The sequence below is a fragment of the Diuraphis noxia genome, unplaced genomic scaffold (genome assembly GCF_037042655.1).
Source record: "Diuraphis noxia isolate RWA-SAM2 unplaced genomic scaffold, SU_Dnox_SAM2 contig0005, whole genome shotgun sequence".
NCBI lineage: Eukaryota > Metazoa > Arthropoda > Insecta > Hemiptera > Aphididae > Diuraphis > Diuraphis noxia.
This window is the reverse complement of record NW_028301715.1, coordinates 4047381-4066628: the sequence shown is the minus strand read 5'-3', so window position 1 is coordinate 4066628 and position 19248 is coordinate 4047381. Positions and strand designations below refer to the sequence as shown.

At 28.6% G+C, this 19248-nt stretch overlaps 2 protein-coding genes across 2 annotated transcripts in view; one reads left to right on the top strand and one right to left on the bottom strand.

Annotated features, from left to right (window-relative positions):
- The window catches only part of LOC107168717 (pickpocket protein 28-like), a 37239-nt gene extending 23566 nt beyond the window's left edge, over positions 1-13673 (top strand). Inside the window, exons 3-12 of the mRNA XM_089229023.1 lie at positions 5159-5392; positions 5484-5590; positions 6397-6559; positions 8586-8793; positions 9688-9958; positions 10036-10095; positions 10457-10571; positions 13056-13150; positions 13220-13405; positions 13474-13673. Coding sequence (XP_089085149.1) covers positions 5159-5392; positions 5484-5590; positions 6397-6559; positions 8586-8793; positions 9688-9958; positions 10036-10095; positions 10457-10571; positions 13056-13150; positions 13220-13383 — 1417 coding nt within the window. The 3' untranslated portion in view covers positions 13384-13405; positions 13474-13673. The remainder of the gene's footprint in view (positions 1-5158; positions 5393-5483; positions 5591-6396; positions 6560-8585; positions 8794-9687; positions 9959-10035; positions 10096-10456; positions 10572-13055; positions 13151-13219; positions 13406-13473) is intronic.
- Positions 13674-17623: 3950 nt separating this feature from the next.
- On the bottom strand, positions 17624-18750 carry LOC149054754 (uncharacterized). Its single transcript, XM_089228417.1, has 2 exons — positions 18199-18750; positions 17624-18007 (listed from the first exon to the last, which is right to left on the bottom strand). The coding sequence occupies exons 1-2, from the start codon at positions 18748-18750 to the stop codon at positions 17624-17626; spliced, it is 936 nt and encodes a 311-aa protein (XP_089084543.1).
- Positions 18751-19248: the final 498 nt, after the last annotated feature.

Below are 19248 nucleotides of genomic sequence, written 5' to 3'. Positions count from 1 at the left end.
CCAGTTCTTGCATCTTTCGCCACCACGATTGTCCTAGGTGAAACCTGCACCCTTTTATAAGTGTTTCTGGCCAAATTTTCTGAATTGCCTTATGAATAGAAACTTCAAAGTCAACATAAATTATATCAATTTTAAATTCTGGACACACTTTTGAGCATTCTAAATCAATAGCTTTAAATGCTTCAGAGTAAGTAATTGTTTGTTTATCTTTTAATAAAAAATATACTAAAGGAACGTAATAATTGTTAAAAAGGCCGTGAACTGTAAATAATTGGCAAAAAAATTTTGTACAATATTCAAACGTGCCATCAACATACACTGTTTTAATTTTACTTAAAAACTCTAAATTTGATTTACATGTAAACATTACTATACCATTAATAGAATCATTTAAAAACAAAAAAGGTTCATTTTCGTTTGTAGTACAGTTAAAATATTCGTTGGCAATTTTGGTAGCTGTTCACTACGAGATCGATATAAATTATTTTTTATATAGCGAATATCGGTAATTGTTAATGTATTTTTAACACTGATATCAATACTTTCTTTTAAATGTCGATGCATTAGTTTAGCTGGTCTTTCATATAACTCTTGTGTACCTTTTCGTTTAAGAGAATTACTTACAATTTGCCGAATTATAATTGCTTCAGATAGTGCATCGTGGTTGTGGGCAGTATCGCTCACGTTAAGTAAAACATGATCATTCTCGTTAATTTTTAAATATGCTTTACACGTTTTCACCGTACATTTCCAACTTTGAATATTATTAGCCAAACATTTATGGAAACAGAACTTATAATTATCAATTATTTTCAAATGCTTTTGTTTTTCACTTATAATATTCTAAATAATATATAAAAACTAAACAGTTATCACAGCTCACGTAGGTATACGAAAAACTAAAAACTGAGTAAGAACGAAGACCGAACTGCAGTAAAAGATATACTAAACACAACAATATTATTAATAGTAGATACTGTACCCACCTAATCAAACATTTTATATCAGCTTGGTAAATCCAAAACATTGCGAAACTAAATGCTATATAGTATATACACATACATATAATACTACGTATACAGTTAAACAGTCGCGTTTCACAAATTATTTTGTATTGTATTAAATACCTCGACTTTAGCTAAAATAGTTGTATAAATGAATAAATTCAACAAAGTTGAAAAATCCCAAAAATTGCACTTAAAACTTTTAGATTTGAATTATACTATTAAAATAACTACTAAAAATATACCTCGGAGAACCCCTGAAAACGGAATAAAAATTCTACTACCTATCCAATATAGTGGGACGCAATTCATGTATACCTTTTTAACGGGACGCAACTAAGGTGCCTCGAAAAATATACCTTTTTTATTTTGGCACAAATGGGCTGTACCAAAAACGAATTAATTTTTTTTGGCGCAAATGGGCGATGCCCGTCTATTGAGACCCAAATTTGTTTTCCGTTGACACATTTTTTAATATTTTCTATTGTTTCCAAAAATATGTCGTCAATATAACCTTTACGGAGAGTGGCTTCTTTCGGTATGTCTTTTTTGGTGTGGAGTTCTAAAAATTCTCGAAAATGTTTATTTTCTAGTTTATAAAAAGGTATATTGGCCGACAACATCGCTTTGCATAAGTCTTTATTGAAATCGTTTTTTTTTCTGAAAGAAGTAGATACAAGTTGTTGATTTCTTGTTAACTTAAATTGTTGTCGGCTAATATTCTGAATGTATTTTGCTGTTTTTAAATGTTGAATAACAGTGAATCTCTTCTCAGCACTAAGTCCTTAATGTCACACATTTTACAATACAAGACGGATTTATCTGACGAGAATATTGTTTCACCGAATTCTTTTACAAAATCGTTAAGCCGATCATAAGGTTTTGGTTTATGTTTAGGCATTTTTTAATTAATTTAATACGAGTTCACTCGAAAGAAAAAACACGGCACGGAAACAATAAAGTATGCACAACACTAACGCACAACACTAACTGTCAACTTTTACTATTCACGGCCTACGGGACCGTATGGCCTCTATCTACAACTAGTCATAATATAGTCTATAAAATGTTATTTTGGTATCATTATCAGGAATCACGCGTGTGGTGTACCGATAAGTAATAATACATTTATAATTTATAGTGATCGCCGATCGACTTATACTCCTTCATATAAATAATTGTCAAATGTGCACTTATAAAATGAAAAATGGTCAAATATGCAAAATATGCAACTATACATTTTAAATATAAACTTGTATTGCTATGAAACAAATTTCTATATTACTTAGCTATGTTTTTGGTGATTATTTAAAAACATGCAAACTCCTAGAAGTCCCGAGCCCTAGTAATGTATATTCGAATATTCGAATTCGAATAGTTCTATCGTAAATAATTCGAATATTCGAATTCGAATAGTTCTATCGTAAATAATTCGAATATTTGAATATTCGAACATTCGAATATCAGTATTCGATGCTACAATACCTAATAAAATTGTTTTATCCGTTTTTCCATGGCAAGCTTTTTATACTATTTATTATTAATAAGTAATAACTAATTGTATGTCAATGATTAATCGACCTAAATACGAAAATAGTTCTCATCTTGCAGGTACCTGTTTGTAGGATTACGTCACAGATGCGGTCGGCACAGTAAGTAGCGGTCAATACCTTTTTGGTGGCACTTGCGGTCACTATATTTTTTTACATATTTGAACTGGTTTTGACAATACTGATAAAATAATAATAAAGTTAAAGGTAAACTATATTAACTTTCCTTCGCATTTTTACAGGCTTGGGACTGGCAATAAATGTTATTCGTAATAATACGTTTTGTCTACAACTGATACAACTAACCACATACGTACCTATATCGAAAAATATCATTTTCCCATCGTAATCGCAATATAATATAATTATAATTATCATCGCATCAACATCGATAACGTTGTACCAATTTATATATAAAATAACATAAAAGAAGGAAAGTTTGATTTTTAATATATTATAGGTTTAACTATTATTATTATATCAGTATTGTAAAAACCAGTAAAATTATGTAAAAAAAAATAGTGACCGCAAGTGCCACCAAAAAGGTATTAACCGCAACTGTGCGGACCGCATCTGTGCCGATACCGTTTGTAGTTAAAATTTATTTATTTATTTTTTATTTTTTTGTTTTAACTTATACATTATTATTAATAGGGAATAATTTAATTATGATATTCCAGTATTTCGCACAATTTTTATTTTTGTATTTTAATAAGTTGCCCTATCAAATAGTAAATATCGCTGGCTTCGAATCCACTTCTCGCAGGACTTTATGCACCATATACCTAATATTATTATTAAACGTTTTGTGTTGCGCGAAAACTTAGACGAATAATTTTCGTTACTTATTATATTGTAGCATCGAATACTGATATTCGAATGTTCGAATATTTGAATTATTTACGATAGACCTATTCTAATTAGAATATTCGAATAATTCCCATCACTAGTGTGTATTATGTATATAAAATTAAACTTTTATATAAGTATATACAGATAATACTACAGATCATTTTAGCGTAACGTCTAACAAATTGTGTGTGAGAAAAATGGCGGAGACCTTATATGCTTTTTGAGAGAAAGCCAAATGGAGCACCTAAAAAATTATGATAAATAAATTTATATTTTTTTACAGATATTTTATAACAATGTCAAAATTCGAAACACATTGAAATTAATATACATATACACTATTAATATTTACAACGTATGATCGTATAATCGAATGTAGACGCGAAGAATATTATTACCGAGATCGTACAGATGATTATGTCGTCGAGAAAATAGTAAAGTTTATTATGTAGATAAGGCTTAAATGGTATAATATACAGTATAATATAAATAATTAAGATTTTGATGGTGTCATCATTAATAATAAAAGAGTAACTATCATTACAATTTACAATAGAAAGAGTCAACTGCAGCATATTAAGTAGATTACAAAAAATTTACTACGACCTCGTTGTTTTTCATTCATTAAAAACAGCAGTAATATTCCTAAACAGATTATTGTTTTGTAATTTATTTATTAAACCATTGGAACTCACGTTTTAGAAAATTATTTAAATGTCGTCATGTTTTTTTATTAGTTATTCCAGAGGTTCTCAAACTTTTAAGGCCAGTCCTCTCCCCATTTTGGTCAACCCTAGACATGAGCGCCTCTCATGATAATAATTTTAATAGCGATTGTTATTACGCAAATTTCACAAATCTTTTTCTGTCCTACCAATACAATGTTGATTTTTAAAATTTCTTGCGCCCCTACCCCTCTATAAAGCTTTCGTGACCCCCGGATGGTCGCGGTCCACACATTGAGAACCTCTGAGTTAATCTATTGAATAATATAAGATCTTCACCTATTTTTATTTTAAAAACCTATTTCGGCGTAGGTACCTACGTATAACCCTAATACTGGCTAATACCCTATAATATGTATAAGTCTTTCACCTCTTTGCTCTCGCATGACGAGTTGGTCTTAAGGCCACGATTTTCAGATTTTATCACCACTGCGGATAGAACCATATTACCAGTGCACCTATTTATATACATTTAAAAAAAATTATATTTTATTATGGCCCTAGACCAGGGGTCGGGAACCTGCGGCTCCGGAGCCGCATGTGGCTCTTTAACTAGCAACCTGCGGCTCTTTGGATAATTATCAATATATCGATATCCGTAAAATATAAATTATATTATACTAAATAATATTATATTTGTATAAACAATAATAATAATAATAATATAAATATAAATAATAATGAATTAATGAAATAAAGTTTTCCATATTTTCTAAATTTAAGACGTATTATTATGTTTTTATTGCCTACTAAAAAAAGGTTGTTCAAACCTGCAGTGTGGCTCCTGGATACCATAGTTTTGTATTTTTTTGAAAAAATGGCTCTTTCCTACGAAAAGGTTCCCGACTCCTGCCCTAGACCCTAGTATCTATAAAATATTAGGTACATACCTACATTATATCGCTGCCGAAAGATTGACACGGAATCGCATTATAACCATATTTTTTTCGTACCTATAAATAATTATTAATATATAATATTATTGGAATACGGTATAACACCTGAAAATATAATAATATTATTTCAGATTCTTTTGGACCATTATCTTGGTGGCCATATACATACTATGCGGTGTGTCCATTTACTTTTTGATAACCATGTTCTCGGAGATGCCAGCAATAATATCGTTAGACAATTCGGTTTCATCAATTTGGACGATTCCGTTTCCGGCAGTTACCGTGTGCAGTGCAAACAAAATCCGCCCATCCGTTTTTAACTATTCGGATGTTGATATTGCGAACAACAACATCAACGAAGACGAGTATATTATACGAGTTTTCTATTTACGCATAATATTATATCCGTGAACAAAATAATACATTATTCGATATCTTATGTGTTTTTATCGACAGATTAATTCGGAACACAATGTACGATATTTGTGAAAATAAACTAATGAAAAAAAAATGGAAACCGTATGAAGAGTTTCTAGACGGTTCCTTTGTTTCGCAAGTTCTAAAGGAAAGTATACCATTATTATTATTGTTATTGTTATTATCATCCAAATAGTGTCAAACGTTTTTATTTTCCTACAAGTTTATGCACTTAGTGTATTTATTTAATAGAACATGTGCAGTGTGCATTCGTACAGTAGGTACCTATAATCTATATACAAAACAAAAACATGATGAACAATGTGATGACGAGTTATGAGTTTATGACATAATTCTCCAATCTAAGAAATCTTTATATTAGATATTGTTAACTTTTTCAATTCTTGTACAATGTTTACAATTAAGATTTATATTTAACAAAAAACTACTGAATTATTGGTATATGAAGTATGAATGTATTTCGAAATTGTCAATCGATTTTAAAATATTATCATTTTGATCAACTGCAGCTCTTTATCTACGGCTGACAATATTATGATCTATGAGAACTTATATAAATTAAATTATGATAATAATAATAATAATAATATTATATTCCAGTTGAATATAATGACGTTATATTTTATTTTCTCGGTTGGTTTACAATAATTACATTGGTCTTATATTGTTCTAATAATTGTATAGTTGTTTAATATCAATTAATATAAGTTATTGAACATCACACTTATCCGGGTGGTAACACTTTATAGGTTATAGGTTAGGTATATGCATCATTACTTTACAATTACTACATTTATATTGACTTTCACATTTGACTTTAATGAACAAAAAAAAAAACAATGACAAACCCAACGAAAATCAGCAATAATATTATGATGTGCGTATTGACAACTATAAATTTTAATTTAATTTTTGCATTGGTCGTGTTAGCAGAATCTGTCTTTTCCATGTGAAGAAGTAGTCAAGTCATTTTTTTGGTTACGGTCAATAGAAAACGATCCCTGCAACGTTCTGTTTCAAGAAACGTTCACGTCGTATGGCTTGTGTTACTCATTCAATATGATGCCGATGAAGGATTTATTGAACGGCGTGGAGTAATATAATATGAAAATAATATACACTAAGCATAAGAAAATTTGACCAGCTCTCCCAAACTAAAAATTTAATACGAGATTTCTCATAAGTTTGTGTCTACGTTTATCAAAAAAAAAATATGTCTATATCCGAAAAGTTGAATTAAACTTTTATGAGCATTTGAAGTCAAATTGTTACAACATAATTGGATGTTCACTCGATTCTCGATTGTTCTTATGGAACTATTTTCTTATTATGTTGTTATTAAAAAATGAATAACTACAGATACTTGTAATCAGTGGCGGCTTGAACTTTTTTCCCTCGAATCGCGTTTAATATTTTTACGCCACCAACCCTAAAATTAGGGCTCAATAGTGTATTCATAAGTAAGTAACCTTCATAAATTATTACTTATTACTGTGCACTATCTGCTGAGTACATATATACGACTATATATTATATTTATTTTTTACAATTTAATATTTAAATTATCAGCCTGAAAAAATAGTGCAGTTTACCTTTTCCAACCATAAGACCCAACCACCCATTAATATTTCTGTGAATCACATGACTCAAATATACCCCCTTTGAGCCGCTACTGCTCAAGGTAGGTTAGGTAATCAACCCAAACTGTTTATTTTATCATTTCCTATATATTTGATGAAAGGTTCAAAATATTTTGACTCGTTTTGAGCTGTTTACTGCAGACGTTTTCAATTTATTTAGTTTTTTTCTCTATAAATGCCAATAAAATTTTGTGAATACTACTACACAACTACACCATGTATCAAAGACGAAAACAGGATACACATATTATTATTCAATTACCCATTATACAGTAGGTACCCAATAGTACTCTATACCTACATATTTTTGAATTCTGTTTGCAATATACATATTATGAAACTATAATGACTATTCCAGGATCTTAAATTTCCCGCGGACAGTTCTAAAATATGACGTATACAGGGAATCCTGTAAGGATTTACCCATTGCGATATCTCCCGAAATAATACATAATAATAAAATAAAATAAAACCAGAATTTTGATATCTCCATTATTTCGTGAGATATCGCAATGGGTATAGACCTAACCTAACCTAACCTAACCTCGCGGGACACTGTATAGACTATAGAGTAGACACTGAGCATTGTATAATGCATATAGGTTACAGAGTTATATATTATATAATATATATAGCGTGTACCCTACACATTGGCACACATACGGGGGTGCCAGGGGGTGCTTAGCACCCCCAAATTATTTTGAATTAAAAATTTTGTTTTAAGTGTAATTTTTCATTTCGAATGAATTATTTCCAGTTTATATTGGTAATGCAATAATTTTTACTAAAAATGTTGTTTTCGGTATACTGCAATGTCTATCGGAATGATGATTTATTGATATGAAAATAATGATATAAACTAAAATTATTTAGTTTGATAGTATAGAAATGTTCAGCCATCTTAGTTCAGCATTCTTAGTTAGTAGTTTTTTAATATGATGTTTTTGATTCAGTGACAACTTCACTGATATTAAATTATTTTATTTTATTATTATTTACATTTTTCTGCATAAATACCAACAATTAATTAATTCAATGTCAAATAATAAATGTAATATTTTATATTATTCACATTATATTACTTGTTTCAATATTTCCAGTACATTTAAATTGGGTAAAATAAAAAAAAAAAAATGATGAAACTAGTGAAAATGTAGACAACCCTAATTTCAACACTTGTTCGTTTAATAATATTATAATAGTCGTTATAATAATCGGTTATAGGATATATTGAAAATCAGATTCATTAATTTGAGAATTTTAATGAAGTAATGTAGTAACTTTTTGAAATAGTAAGTGTAACCGTACAGGTGGTTTGTGGAGAGCAAAGTTTCCCACTAGTCACTTTGAGGTAAAAGATTTTAGCACTCCCAAGTTTAAGACTGAATGTGCGCCTATGACCCTACACTGTATAGTTGTAGTCGTGGACACACTACAGTATATTATATACATGGTATAATATTATTGTTGTGTTGTTCAGCGAATGGTCGCAGGAGTCAAACAACTACAATTGGAAAAAATATCAAAGTAGCTGGAAGCCGGACACCGGATATGTAAGCGACGCGCTTATAGGTCATTTACCACTGAGGACGTTTGGCGACGGTGATTATCACAGCGCTACAATGAAGTTGGAACTGCACTCTGAGGACATGAACAAAGAATGTGCACACGGGTTGGATGTGTTCTACGTAATACGATAAAATGACAAACATCTTACAATATATTAATTGGTTTTGTTGTATAATATAGTTTATAATACTATATTCAACAAAACAATGGCGTAATTTGGAAATAGTTTTGGGATGGGATAAAATTTTATACTATACAGGGTGATTCTTTTATCAAACAACACTCATTATTTCAAAAACTATTGACTTTTTTCAAAAATTTTTTTTTCAAAATTTTAGAACTATCTTGTTCTAGAACTATATATTTTTTAAATATTTTCACCCTTATATTTATCAGGTTAACCATTATCAACTTTTGATTTTTAAATGATAACCTATACTTAACATTTCATAGACTAAAAAGGCTATTTTTTCAATGAATTTTCACGTTTAAATTTTCATTTTTCGTTAATCCGTTTACAAGATATAGCCTCCCAAAGTTGGGTGGTTTTTGTGTGTTATAGGTTTATGTTAGGTGGTATTTACACACAAAAACCATATAAGTGTTGTTTGATATAAGAATCACCCTGTATATGGCTTATGCCCTCCCACACTCGCTTGACTATTTAATTTCATAGATCATTGTATTATACTAATTTGTCATTATAAATTAAATGAGGTAAATGGTATAATAATGGTTTACAAAGTTTAACTATGAGCCGCGTACAATAATTTTTTTTTCATATAATTAATACCTAATAAAAAAATCTCAACTATATTAATGTCCATGAATTTTAGCCAAGTATTTATGGGAATTTAATCATAAATATTCGAATAAAAAAAAAATCCGGGGGGAGGATATAGAATATGCAATTTGGGCTTATTATATCTATATCAACCCCATGATTACGCCACTTCAAAAGTCATGAAACACAACACGAGCACAATATGATAACGTTTTACTGTTCTTTATAGATATTGATCCACAGTCCGGCCGAATGGCCTGACAAGTCACATCCGACATTGTTAGCTAATATCAATATGATCTCGACTATTTCAATCCAACCGTTTGTGCTCACCACCGCCGAAGATTTAATACCATGGGATCCTAAAATAAGACACTGTTACTTTCAAAACGAGAGAAAACTAAAATTTTTCAAAGTTTACACTAAAAATAATTGCATCTTGGAGTGTCGCAGCTTTAATATATTGGCGGAGTGTGGTTGTGTGCCTTTTTACTACTTAAGTACGGATTGATTTGAAGACACGTATAAAAAACTACTTTTCATCCATAACTTTAGTTGGTTTCGATATAATTTACAGGAATGAACAATACGCCAGTTTGTGGACCTGCTAAAACAGCATGTTGGGTTACTGCATCGCGTAAGTTATTAAACGGTTTATACGGTTAAACGGTTATAGTTTAAGAGACTACGTTGAAGGTACGCTCTTTCAAACAATTTGTTAGTTTTTTAAGTTATTATTTCGTCATCATAACAAAACATTGACTTAGTTTAACTAAAAACCCTAGCAATGCTATAAAATTGAAAATATTAAGTTTTATTCTATTTTTTGTTGATTACTATTTATAAATACGTTTAGATGTATTTTAGTTGCTAATTTTTTCTCAATAAAAAAAAAAAATTATTTTAAAGGCGAATTTATGATGACACCCGACTCTTTATCATATTATTCTATCAAAACAAATTATAAATATTATTATTATTATTTTTTTTTATTTAAGAGACTTCGTCAGATGCATGTGATTGCTTACCGGGCTGTTCTGAATTTTTTTTCAAAACATCGTCAATGAATGCGCAGCTCACTGAATCTGATAAAAAAGAAAATACAAATGACCTGTAAGAATTTAATGACAAAATTATGCATGTATTGTGCGAAGCACAATATTTATATATCAAAGTAAATAATTGCACCTACCAGCTACCTATATCAAAGGAATAATTTACAATTTAATGAAACTTTTTTTACGAAGAAACTAGTTTTATAAACAATTGCCTTGATATTGAAAATAACGGGCTAATTAAAAAAATCAGGAAATAGTTTTTCGCTGTTTCTGAACATTTGGATGGCGTGAAATTGTTAAGTTAAGTTAATAGTTGGTTCAAGATCCTAAGCATAGGTTGAGATTCACTTCCCGCAAAGCGTGTGCACGACAACTTGAACTTTTTTAATAAAAAACATTATTAAACGATTAAAATTAACTCTAAAAATATAAAAAAGAGGAATACAATTAGGTAGGTAGTTTGAATGATACAAATAAAATAATATTAAATAATATTATTATAATAATCGAGAGAAAATATTACCCAACATCATTATATATATGTATTATTTGATTTACTGACTAGTCTTAAACCACTTATATTTGGAAAATAGACAGTATTTATTCAAAGCGTGCCGTGACTTTTAATAACTAATAATAATTAATAATGTGCCGCGATGGAAAAAAAGTTTGGGAATCACTGCTGTATACATTGCAGTAGTACTGTTTTGGGGATTTAAATAGTTGTCGGTACTGACGAATAATAAGTAGATACTTTTAAAATAACACGAACTGCTCTAAAATGTGGTGGTGAAAATCCAAGTAGGACCACGGTATATTTTGATTACAGAGTCATCCGCATGGGAATATACCTGATTATTTTGTATTAATTTAATAATTTAATAATAATAATAATGAATAAAACATGTTTAATGTTTATATATTATATTCAGGAATATAATTTTAAAGTACTTAAAAATTAAGAACGTTGAGTAAGTTATTAAATATAGGTACTTAAAAACAATACACTAAGAACGATCGAATTCGTGTAATAACATCTTGAAGTTTGAGTGTCCATATAAGACCGCTGACGCTGACAATACATAATTTCATGAAGGCACTTCCCTAAAATAAAATACCAATGAGAAGAAAAGCTGATATAAGAAATCATGAACTCACGACTGAAAAACATGATATTAGATAATAAATGTCTGTACTCTGTATATATATGAATGATTCTACGAGTGATAAAGATATGAGAAAAAAAATCAACATTCTATACATGCAATAGAAAAACAACGTTGTCTACAAATTTAATTTGTTCTTCTCTGTACCATAAAAGTATACGTTTTATAATGATCTCTGCTGTATTTCTTGACATTTTATACAACTTATTATACGCCCATGGCCATGGTATGCGAGCAAACCCACATTTTCTTATTACGGCTGCTATAATTTAACGCGTAACTGTTCATAACATTTTTGAAATATTTTGAAAAATAAGGTTTATCTTTATATGTATATAAATTGCCTTATTATTATGTATAAATATTTATAAATTATATACATATATATATATTATGTTATATACATATAACGCACAACACCTATAATAATTAGTATAATCGTTTTATTCAATTGTAAAATTCTAACTACACAAAGTGCAACCAAAGAAAATATGGAATACTTTTTATTTATATACCTATTATAACATTAAATATTTACGAGTATTTTGCTATAGGTACAATGTACATATACTATTTTTATGCTATATATATTTATATTTTATATAAACTATGCCTCATATAATATGATATTAGAGATTTGATGAATTTGGTTCTATAATTTGTTCAATTGAATTAGAATGACACATAAGTATAGTTTTTGAATTAGAAATTAAAATTAACTGTATTAATTATTAAAGGCTTTTATTTCTATCATTTTAAAATAGAATAATCAATTTATATTGATTGTTTACTCATGTTGAGTTTGTTAAATCTATTAAATAAGAGGTAACCTAATAATTAAAACTACAATAGAACCTCGATTAACTGTCAGTCTCGGAACCAGAGCTTTGACGGATAATCTAAAAGAAGCGAGCAACAACAATTTATTTAAACATACATACATATTATTTATTATTTTTCTTTAGTAATTATGACATACCTACATATTGATATAATTAGGTAATAACTTACATTATTATTATTATTTTTTAATTTATTAAAAAGTTATATTATTTACAATTACATACATACTTAACAATCAATATTATAAAAGTCGGTTAATTTTTGTTGTTTTAACATATTACGTGCTTTTTTGGCTGCCATATCTATTTAAGTGGCCTGACGGTTAATTGGGGGACGGATAATCGAGGTTCTACTGTAAGTATTTATGTTTAATATTTCTTAAACTATGGGTCATATTTTCACAAATAGAATGCTACAATGATTTCTCATTTTCACACATTTTGTTGACGTTTTCCTTGCATTGCTTTATTAATGATTATAAATCAATAAGTCACTTAATAATTATTGTATAACAAAATTTATTGTTTTAGGGCACCAAGTTCGATAATATTAAGTGTATATTATCAGAGTAAAAATTTCATTGGACATAATCGAATAATGACTTATACATTCGGTCAATTTATGGGTAAAAACACATTTTAAATATATAGTACACCGATTTTTTTCATCAACGTGATTTAATTTTAACATTTAGGTAACGTAGGTGGTATAATGGGACTATGCTTGGGGTTTAGCTTTTTAAGCATGGTCGAGATTATTTATTTTTTGACACTCAGACCACTCGTGAACTTTTATAACTCAAAAAGAAAATTGAAAAAAGTTAACCCAACACGCGTGTTGGGAGAAGAATCGATTTGATCCGATTAAGTTTAGCCGGCAGGTGAATAGTGCCTTGTGATTTATTCAAATAAATTAATGTTTCTTTTCAAATATTATTATTTATTACAGATATTTATGGAAAATCGGAGATACACTTGCACACTCTCATCTATACACAAAATAATAAATTATCAGTTTTGACAATGTATTCTTAGCATTTTATTTTCTGTATTTACATAATAATATAATATATAGTATTTATATTGCACAAAACTTTAAATTATATAATGGAATTAATATCAATAATTTATTATATTGCAGTATTATTATATGCTAAACCAATTTGTAGCTTACAATGATTACATTTTAAATGTTGAGTAAGTTAACTCTAGAAAAATATAAACAAAAATGTAATGTTGAGTTTTAAGGTGTTTACTAAATTTAACAACGTTTCATCGGCTTACTGAAAGTTTTCTCATCGTGATATTCAGATACATTTTGTAAGTACCTATATTATATAATTAAGTATACTAGTAAGCATAATAGGCCCGTGCATAGGATTTCATAATGGGGGTTGTTTTGAAAAAAATGTATAAAATAGATATGTTCATAAATAATTAGCAAATAGTGAAGATAACATGAATATAACATTATATAGTATATAATATTATAGTATTGTACTAGATTATGTTATGCATTATTATAAATAAGATTATAAAATAGTACATATAGGTAATAGTTAAAAAATGAATAACACTATTTTTTCGGTCATGCTTGGGGGGGGGGGGGGGTTGACCAGTAAAAGTGCATTCATATACTTATTTTGAGGTTTTTGAAAGATAATACCTACGTCACTTTAGCTAGTCAATGTAGCTCCCGTGCGTTCGCCAATACTAAATGAACGCAGCTGCGACGAGAATAATGTTATGTATCCGTATTATCATTATTAAATCGGTACATTCTTCGATATTATAATGCTTATGTGTGTGTGTGTTTTGTTATAGGCCTGACGCTATTTGACCGTATAGTGGTTCAACGGCCATCTCCTGTTCGAGATTGTGTTCATTAATCATGTCTGTGTGTTTGGCCGATGTTATGCGTTCGTGTAGCTATATATATATACACAGCATATACTATATATTACCTATATAAACACACACACACACGCACACACCCACACATACCTATGATAGTGAAATGAGTTCTTCTGTTCTGCCGTGAGTCACCAGAAACTGATGAGAAATTTACAGAAAACTTCACTTTATCTCTCTTTTTCGTTCCTAAGCAGTTTTCCGCGATAATCCCCAAAGATGAGAATATTGAGAATATAATGTTATACGTATCGGTACCAGATATGTGAATTTTCAAATATAATCTATCATTATAATACACAATTATTATAGTTATAAAGCTATAGTATACAACACAAAGCATCATTTGCAGTGTTTGTTCTGTATCTGTATACCGCTCTATCAATAAAGCTACGAGACCCATACGAGATTTTCTAAGTACCACCGTTTTATTTCTACACTAAAACACAAAGATTTTTTGAAATTCAATAAGACTTATGCAAAATAAACATTTATGACAAAAGTATAATTACTGAACGATCCTCAAGAGTCAAGAGCTTTTCTGAAAATCGATTAATTATGAAAAAATTCAAAATATTCGAAAAAAGTTTATCATAATATTAAAAAGTCAACTGTTCCACAAATTTCACCGAACTTGCCACTAACGCCAATATCATATGTGTGAACTCGGTAGTTTTAAAAATCTTAGTTGAGTATCAAATATGATACCTACTCAATTTTTAGAGTTTCTTGCATGGGAAATTTTCTAGTTACAAATAAATAAATAATCTCGAAAAATTGCAACGTTTATATCATGTAGTAAAATTTGCAAATATACTTATTCAGGACGATATTTGAAAGTTTTACGTGTTTAGATACGATATTCCTACACAAAGTATAGTCGACTTGTTAAATATATCAATAGTGATTGTTAGCAACGGAAAAAACAAAATAACCGTTTGGCACACGAATCTTAAGACTTAAATTAAGATACGCATTTAATAGAATTTATTCGTTCCCAGCACTTTTTAAATATTTTATTAAATTCCTGCAGAGGAGTTATTTATAATCACTGAAATCTTAGCAAAGGTTCATATAGTGTTAATAATTAACCAACTGTTTAGAATATAATTAATTAATTCAATATTGTGTTTTATGCGTCTAAGTCGAATCTAAATGGTCACAATTGTTTATCGTCCATTAATGTTGTTTACTGATTTGTAAATCGTAAACATGTATAATATAATGAACAAAAACGTTTCAAAGGAGTCTAAATATACAACCTCAATTGTTTGCTCGTCAATGGACATATTTATTGGCTTATCAACTTTTCTTAGTGACTCTACCAGACCATACACAAAAAAAAAACTAATGTAAAGGTCAAATTGTAAAATGTTTATGACTCAAATATAGTTAACAGTCGCATTTTGGTGCAGGATCTTAAAAAATAGGTCATAATAATATTCAATGTAGGTAGCAAGCAAAAAAATACACTATAACATTTACTGTGGTAATAATAATAATTATTACTTAAGTACGAACAAGGGTGTTAAAGAGAATATATTAAATTTGTACTATACATATATAATATATTAAATTTATTACTGCATATCGAACTGTTAAAAATCATGTTAAACCAAAGAATAATACTGAAAGTCATCATTTTGTTTATCTGACGTAAACAATGCCATTATGCAAAGTATTCGGGGAACAAACCGACATTTTATGATATAAACTTAAATAATTTAAATTATAATGAATAATGACAAAAGTATATATTCTAGGTGAAAGTTTAGGTCAAATTCTCTATATTTCACTAAAATAGCACGTAGCGAGAACTAAAGCACTCGAATAAACTAAAATATTATTGTATCACATAATTTTATACGCACACACACCACGATGTGTATGATAGGATAATATGATATACACTGTGTAGTGTGTATAATACACAAGTCATACAACTGGTACCCATATAATTACATATTTATTATTTAAGTACTTGTATTCATCATTCAGTTGTTTGCAGTACAACTTTACAATGTATCAGCATTTATTATCGTATAATATTATATTTGTCAGATTATAATATAAATAATACATTTAGCTCTATAAGTATCATAATATATAATTATACTAATAGCCAACCCACTCTCTAACTTAAATTTCAAGTAGTAACAATAATTATTAGAACTATTGTAATAATTGCATGTCTGAATTGCGGTCACACTTATATTACCTATAACATCTACGGATATTTCGGTTATGTCATTTATTATTAATTTATCATTTATTTCGTCCTCTTTATTACGTTATATTGTTATACGTAGTGTGTATTGTGTAAAACTTGATAATCGAAACGTTTATAGTTTGATCATCAGTGTCAAATAAAAATCTACAATTCTAAAATTTAAAAATCTCAAATAGCAAATATATATATTCGAAAATCAAAGACATGTCACATTTGTACAAATAACAAAGAAAAGTGAGTATCAAACCGTAAAGAAAGTAAAATCGTTGCAATATAATATTTTATCGAAATATAAAGTATAAACACTATAAACTACAAATGAAAAAATCTGAACTCAATATAATAATAATAATAATTAAAAATAAAATAATTAAGAAATAATGTGAATCTCCATTATATGATACTTCCTACATTAGCAGACAAAATCTAAAAGCTTGTTCGCGAACACGAGGAGTGGCTAAATAACAATGTCTATCAATATTCTATTTGCTATCCAATTATAAGATAACTCCGCGATATCGGAAATTTTAAACGTCTGAAACTTTATAGTTTAAGAATTTAGATCAAGCGCAGGGCCACGTCATTGTAAGCGCGATTTCATCAAGACACGTACCTATATGTATACCTATGTCATATTTTTAATTTCTAGTAAGTATATACATTTTATGCAAAATATATACAATTGTAACATATTTAAAACTTCTGGGTTATTTAAATAGCTAATACAGATAGCTTAAATGCACCATTATATATATATATAATATTTATGACATTTGTGTTTTAATAAATATCAAGAAAAACCTTGAAAATTAAACGAACGCAAAAACAAAAAGTGATATAATTACAATAATATATGGAAAAATCAGAGATCAAGATGTTAGTCTAAATTTTTATTCAACGTATATTTGGATAGATCCATCATATAATTAACATGCACTTGTTATTATACTATATATTTTTAAAGTTGTCCATAATTTATAAGTTTTTGGTAGAGATTACTCCATTTAAAGTGTTCATCATTAAGACATTGATTATCCGACATATCATTATGTTTTAAAAACGTATCACACAATTTACTTGCAATTTCGTACATTATATCGTCATCGATTTCACCACAGTCTTTGTCAACCACCTCAGATTTTAAATCAGTGTGAATTTTCTTAGAAAAGTTTTCTGATACCTCAGATTTTTTCTTCGCTTCAAAAAGTCCATTGACGTGGTTAGCGATTTCTTTTGCTCTGTGTCTCACCCACGGAGAACCATATTCTATATTTTCTGACCAGTGAAATCGATGTTCTGAATTATAGTTTGAGTGTATTTCTAAAGATGGGTTACGTTCTTCCTATATTTAATGCAGTACTTTTGATCATACTATATTTCTCAAAACTTAAGAAAAATATCTTAAATTTTAAAATATTCATAATTAATTTATACTTAGCTTGGATAATTGGATATTGAATGATGTTATATATTAATTAATGATTAATATCTATATTCAAATAAATTATTATATAACAAGATGATAATAATTACTCGAGATTCCAAATTATCTAAAAACGAATCCGCAGTAGTCGAACATTCTGGGAAAAATGTATCAAAATTGGTGTTTTGACTGTCTGTGGACGAACTGTTAGAGTCAAAATATGAATGGCCATATTTTTGCGCTATGGTTGGATTTCTTAACCTATTAATAAATGGATTGTTATTGAAAAAATCATCAGAACTTGTGTATTGTGACGAATAATATGAATTCAATGGCTTTTGATTTGATTGAAAAATAGTTTGATGAGTACTTTCGTCAATAGGTTGACTGTGGAGCGATATATGCGTAGTTGATAATCGTTGAAATGGCTGAAGTTTTTCGCTGGAAATCTTGAGTTTTGAAGAACACAAAGATGACCGTTTGTTTAATCGCATATCATTAATACTTTCATAGTTTTTTTTATGTTTATTGGGTATTTTTTTCAAATTATTCTTACGGTTCCACTGTGGCGAGTACACTACTTTCGTAAACGTGGTTGAACTGTTGGCTTCATCCAGTAAATCTCCATCATTGAATTCGTTTATAGAATTTACAGTTACCATTTTAAAATTGAAGTATCTTTAATTTATCTTCACTATGTTGATGATAATATTATGTTGAATAATAATTATTATGGTTATTATATAGTCATTATTAGTATTAATCTACATGGAAACAAATAACAATATACAGGATATTTATCTTAATAGTTTCGAGAATATATATGATCATTATTATGAGAATTTCCTGTTAAATTGAGTATTTTATTTTTCATAAACTATTTCAATTGAAAAATGCTCAAGAAAGTTTTTTGAATTTAATACATTTTCAAATAATTTTAGGTGTATATTAGCTGTGTTGCATACAGCGTACTTGAGGTTTTTTTTTTATTGATCAAAGTACATCGACAACTAGGCCATTAGTAAAATAATTTTTTTTTTGTTACATTTTTAGTATTTTAAGTATACATTTTCTAGATTAAATTAAATTGTACAATTCTGTTTTTTTAAGAATAAAATTAAGTTTTTTACATCCTTTGGGTTTGGACAAAGTTGCTTGAC

Excerpts from the sequence above, each read along its gene's own strand:
- LOC149054754 (XM_089228417.1), bottom strand. The coding sequence starts at position 18,750 with ATGGTAACTGTAAATTCTATAAACGAATTCAATGATGGAGATTTACTG. Across the intron at positions 18,008-18,198 it reads TAGATAATTTGGAATCTCGA|GAAGAACGTAACCCATCTTT; the intron begins GTAATTATTATC and ends CATTAAATATAG.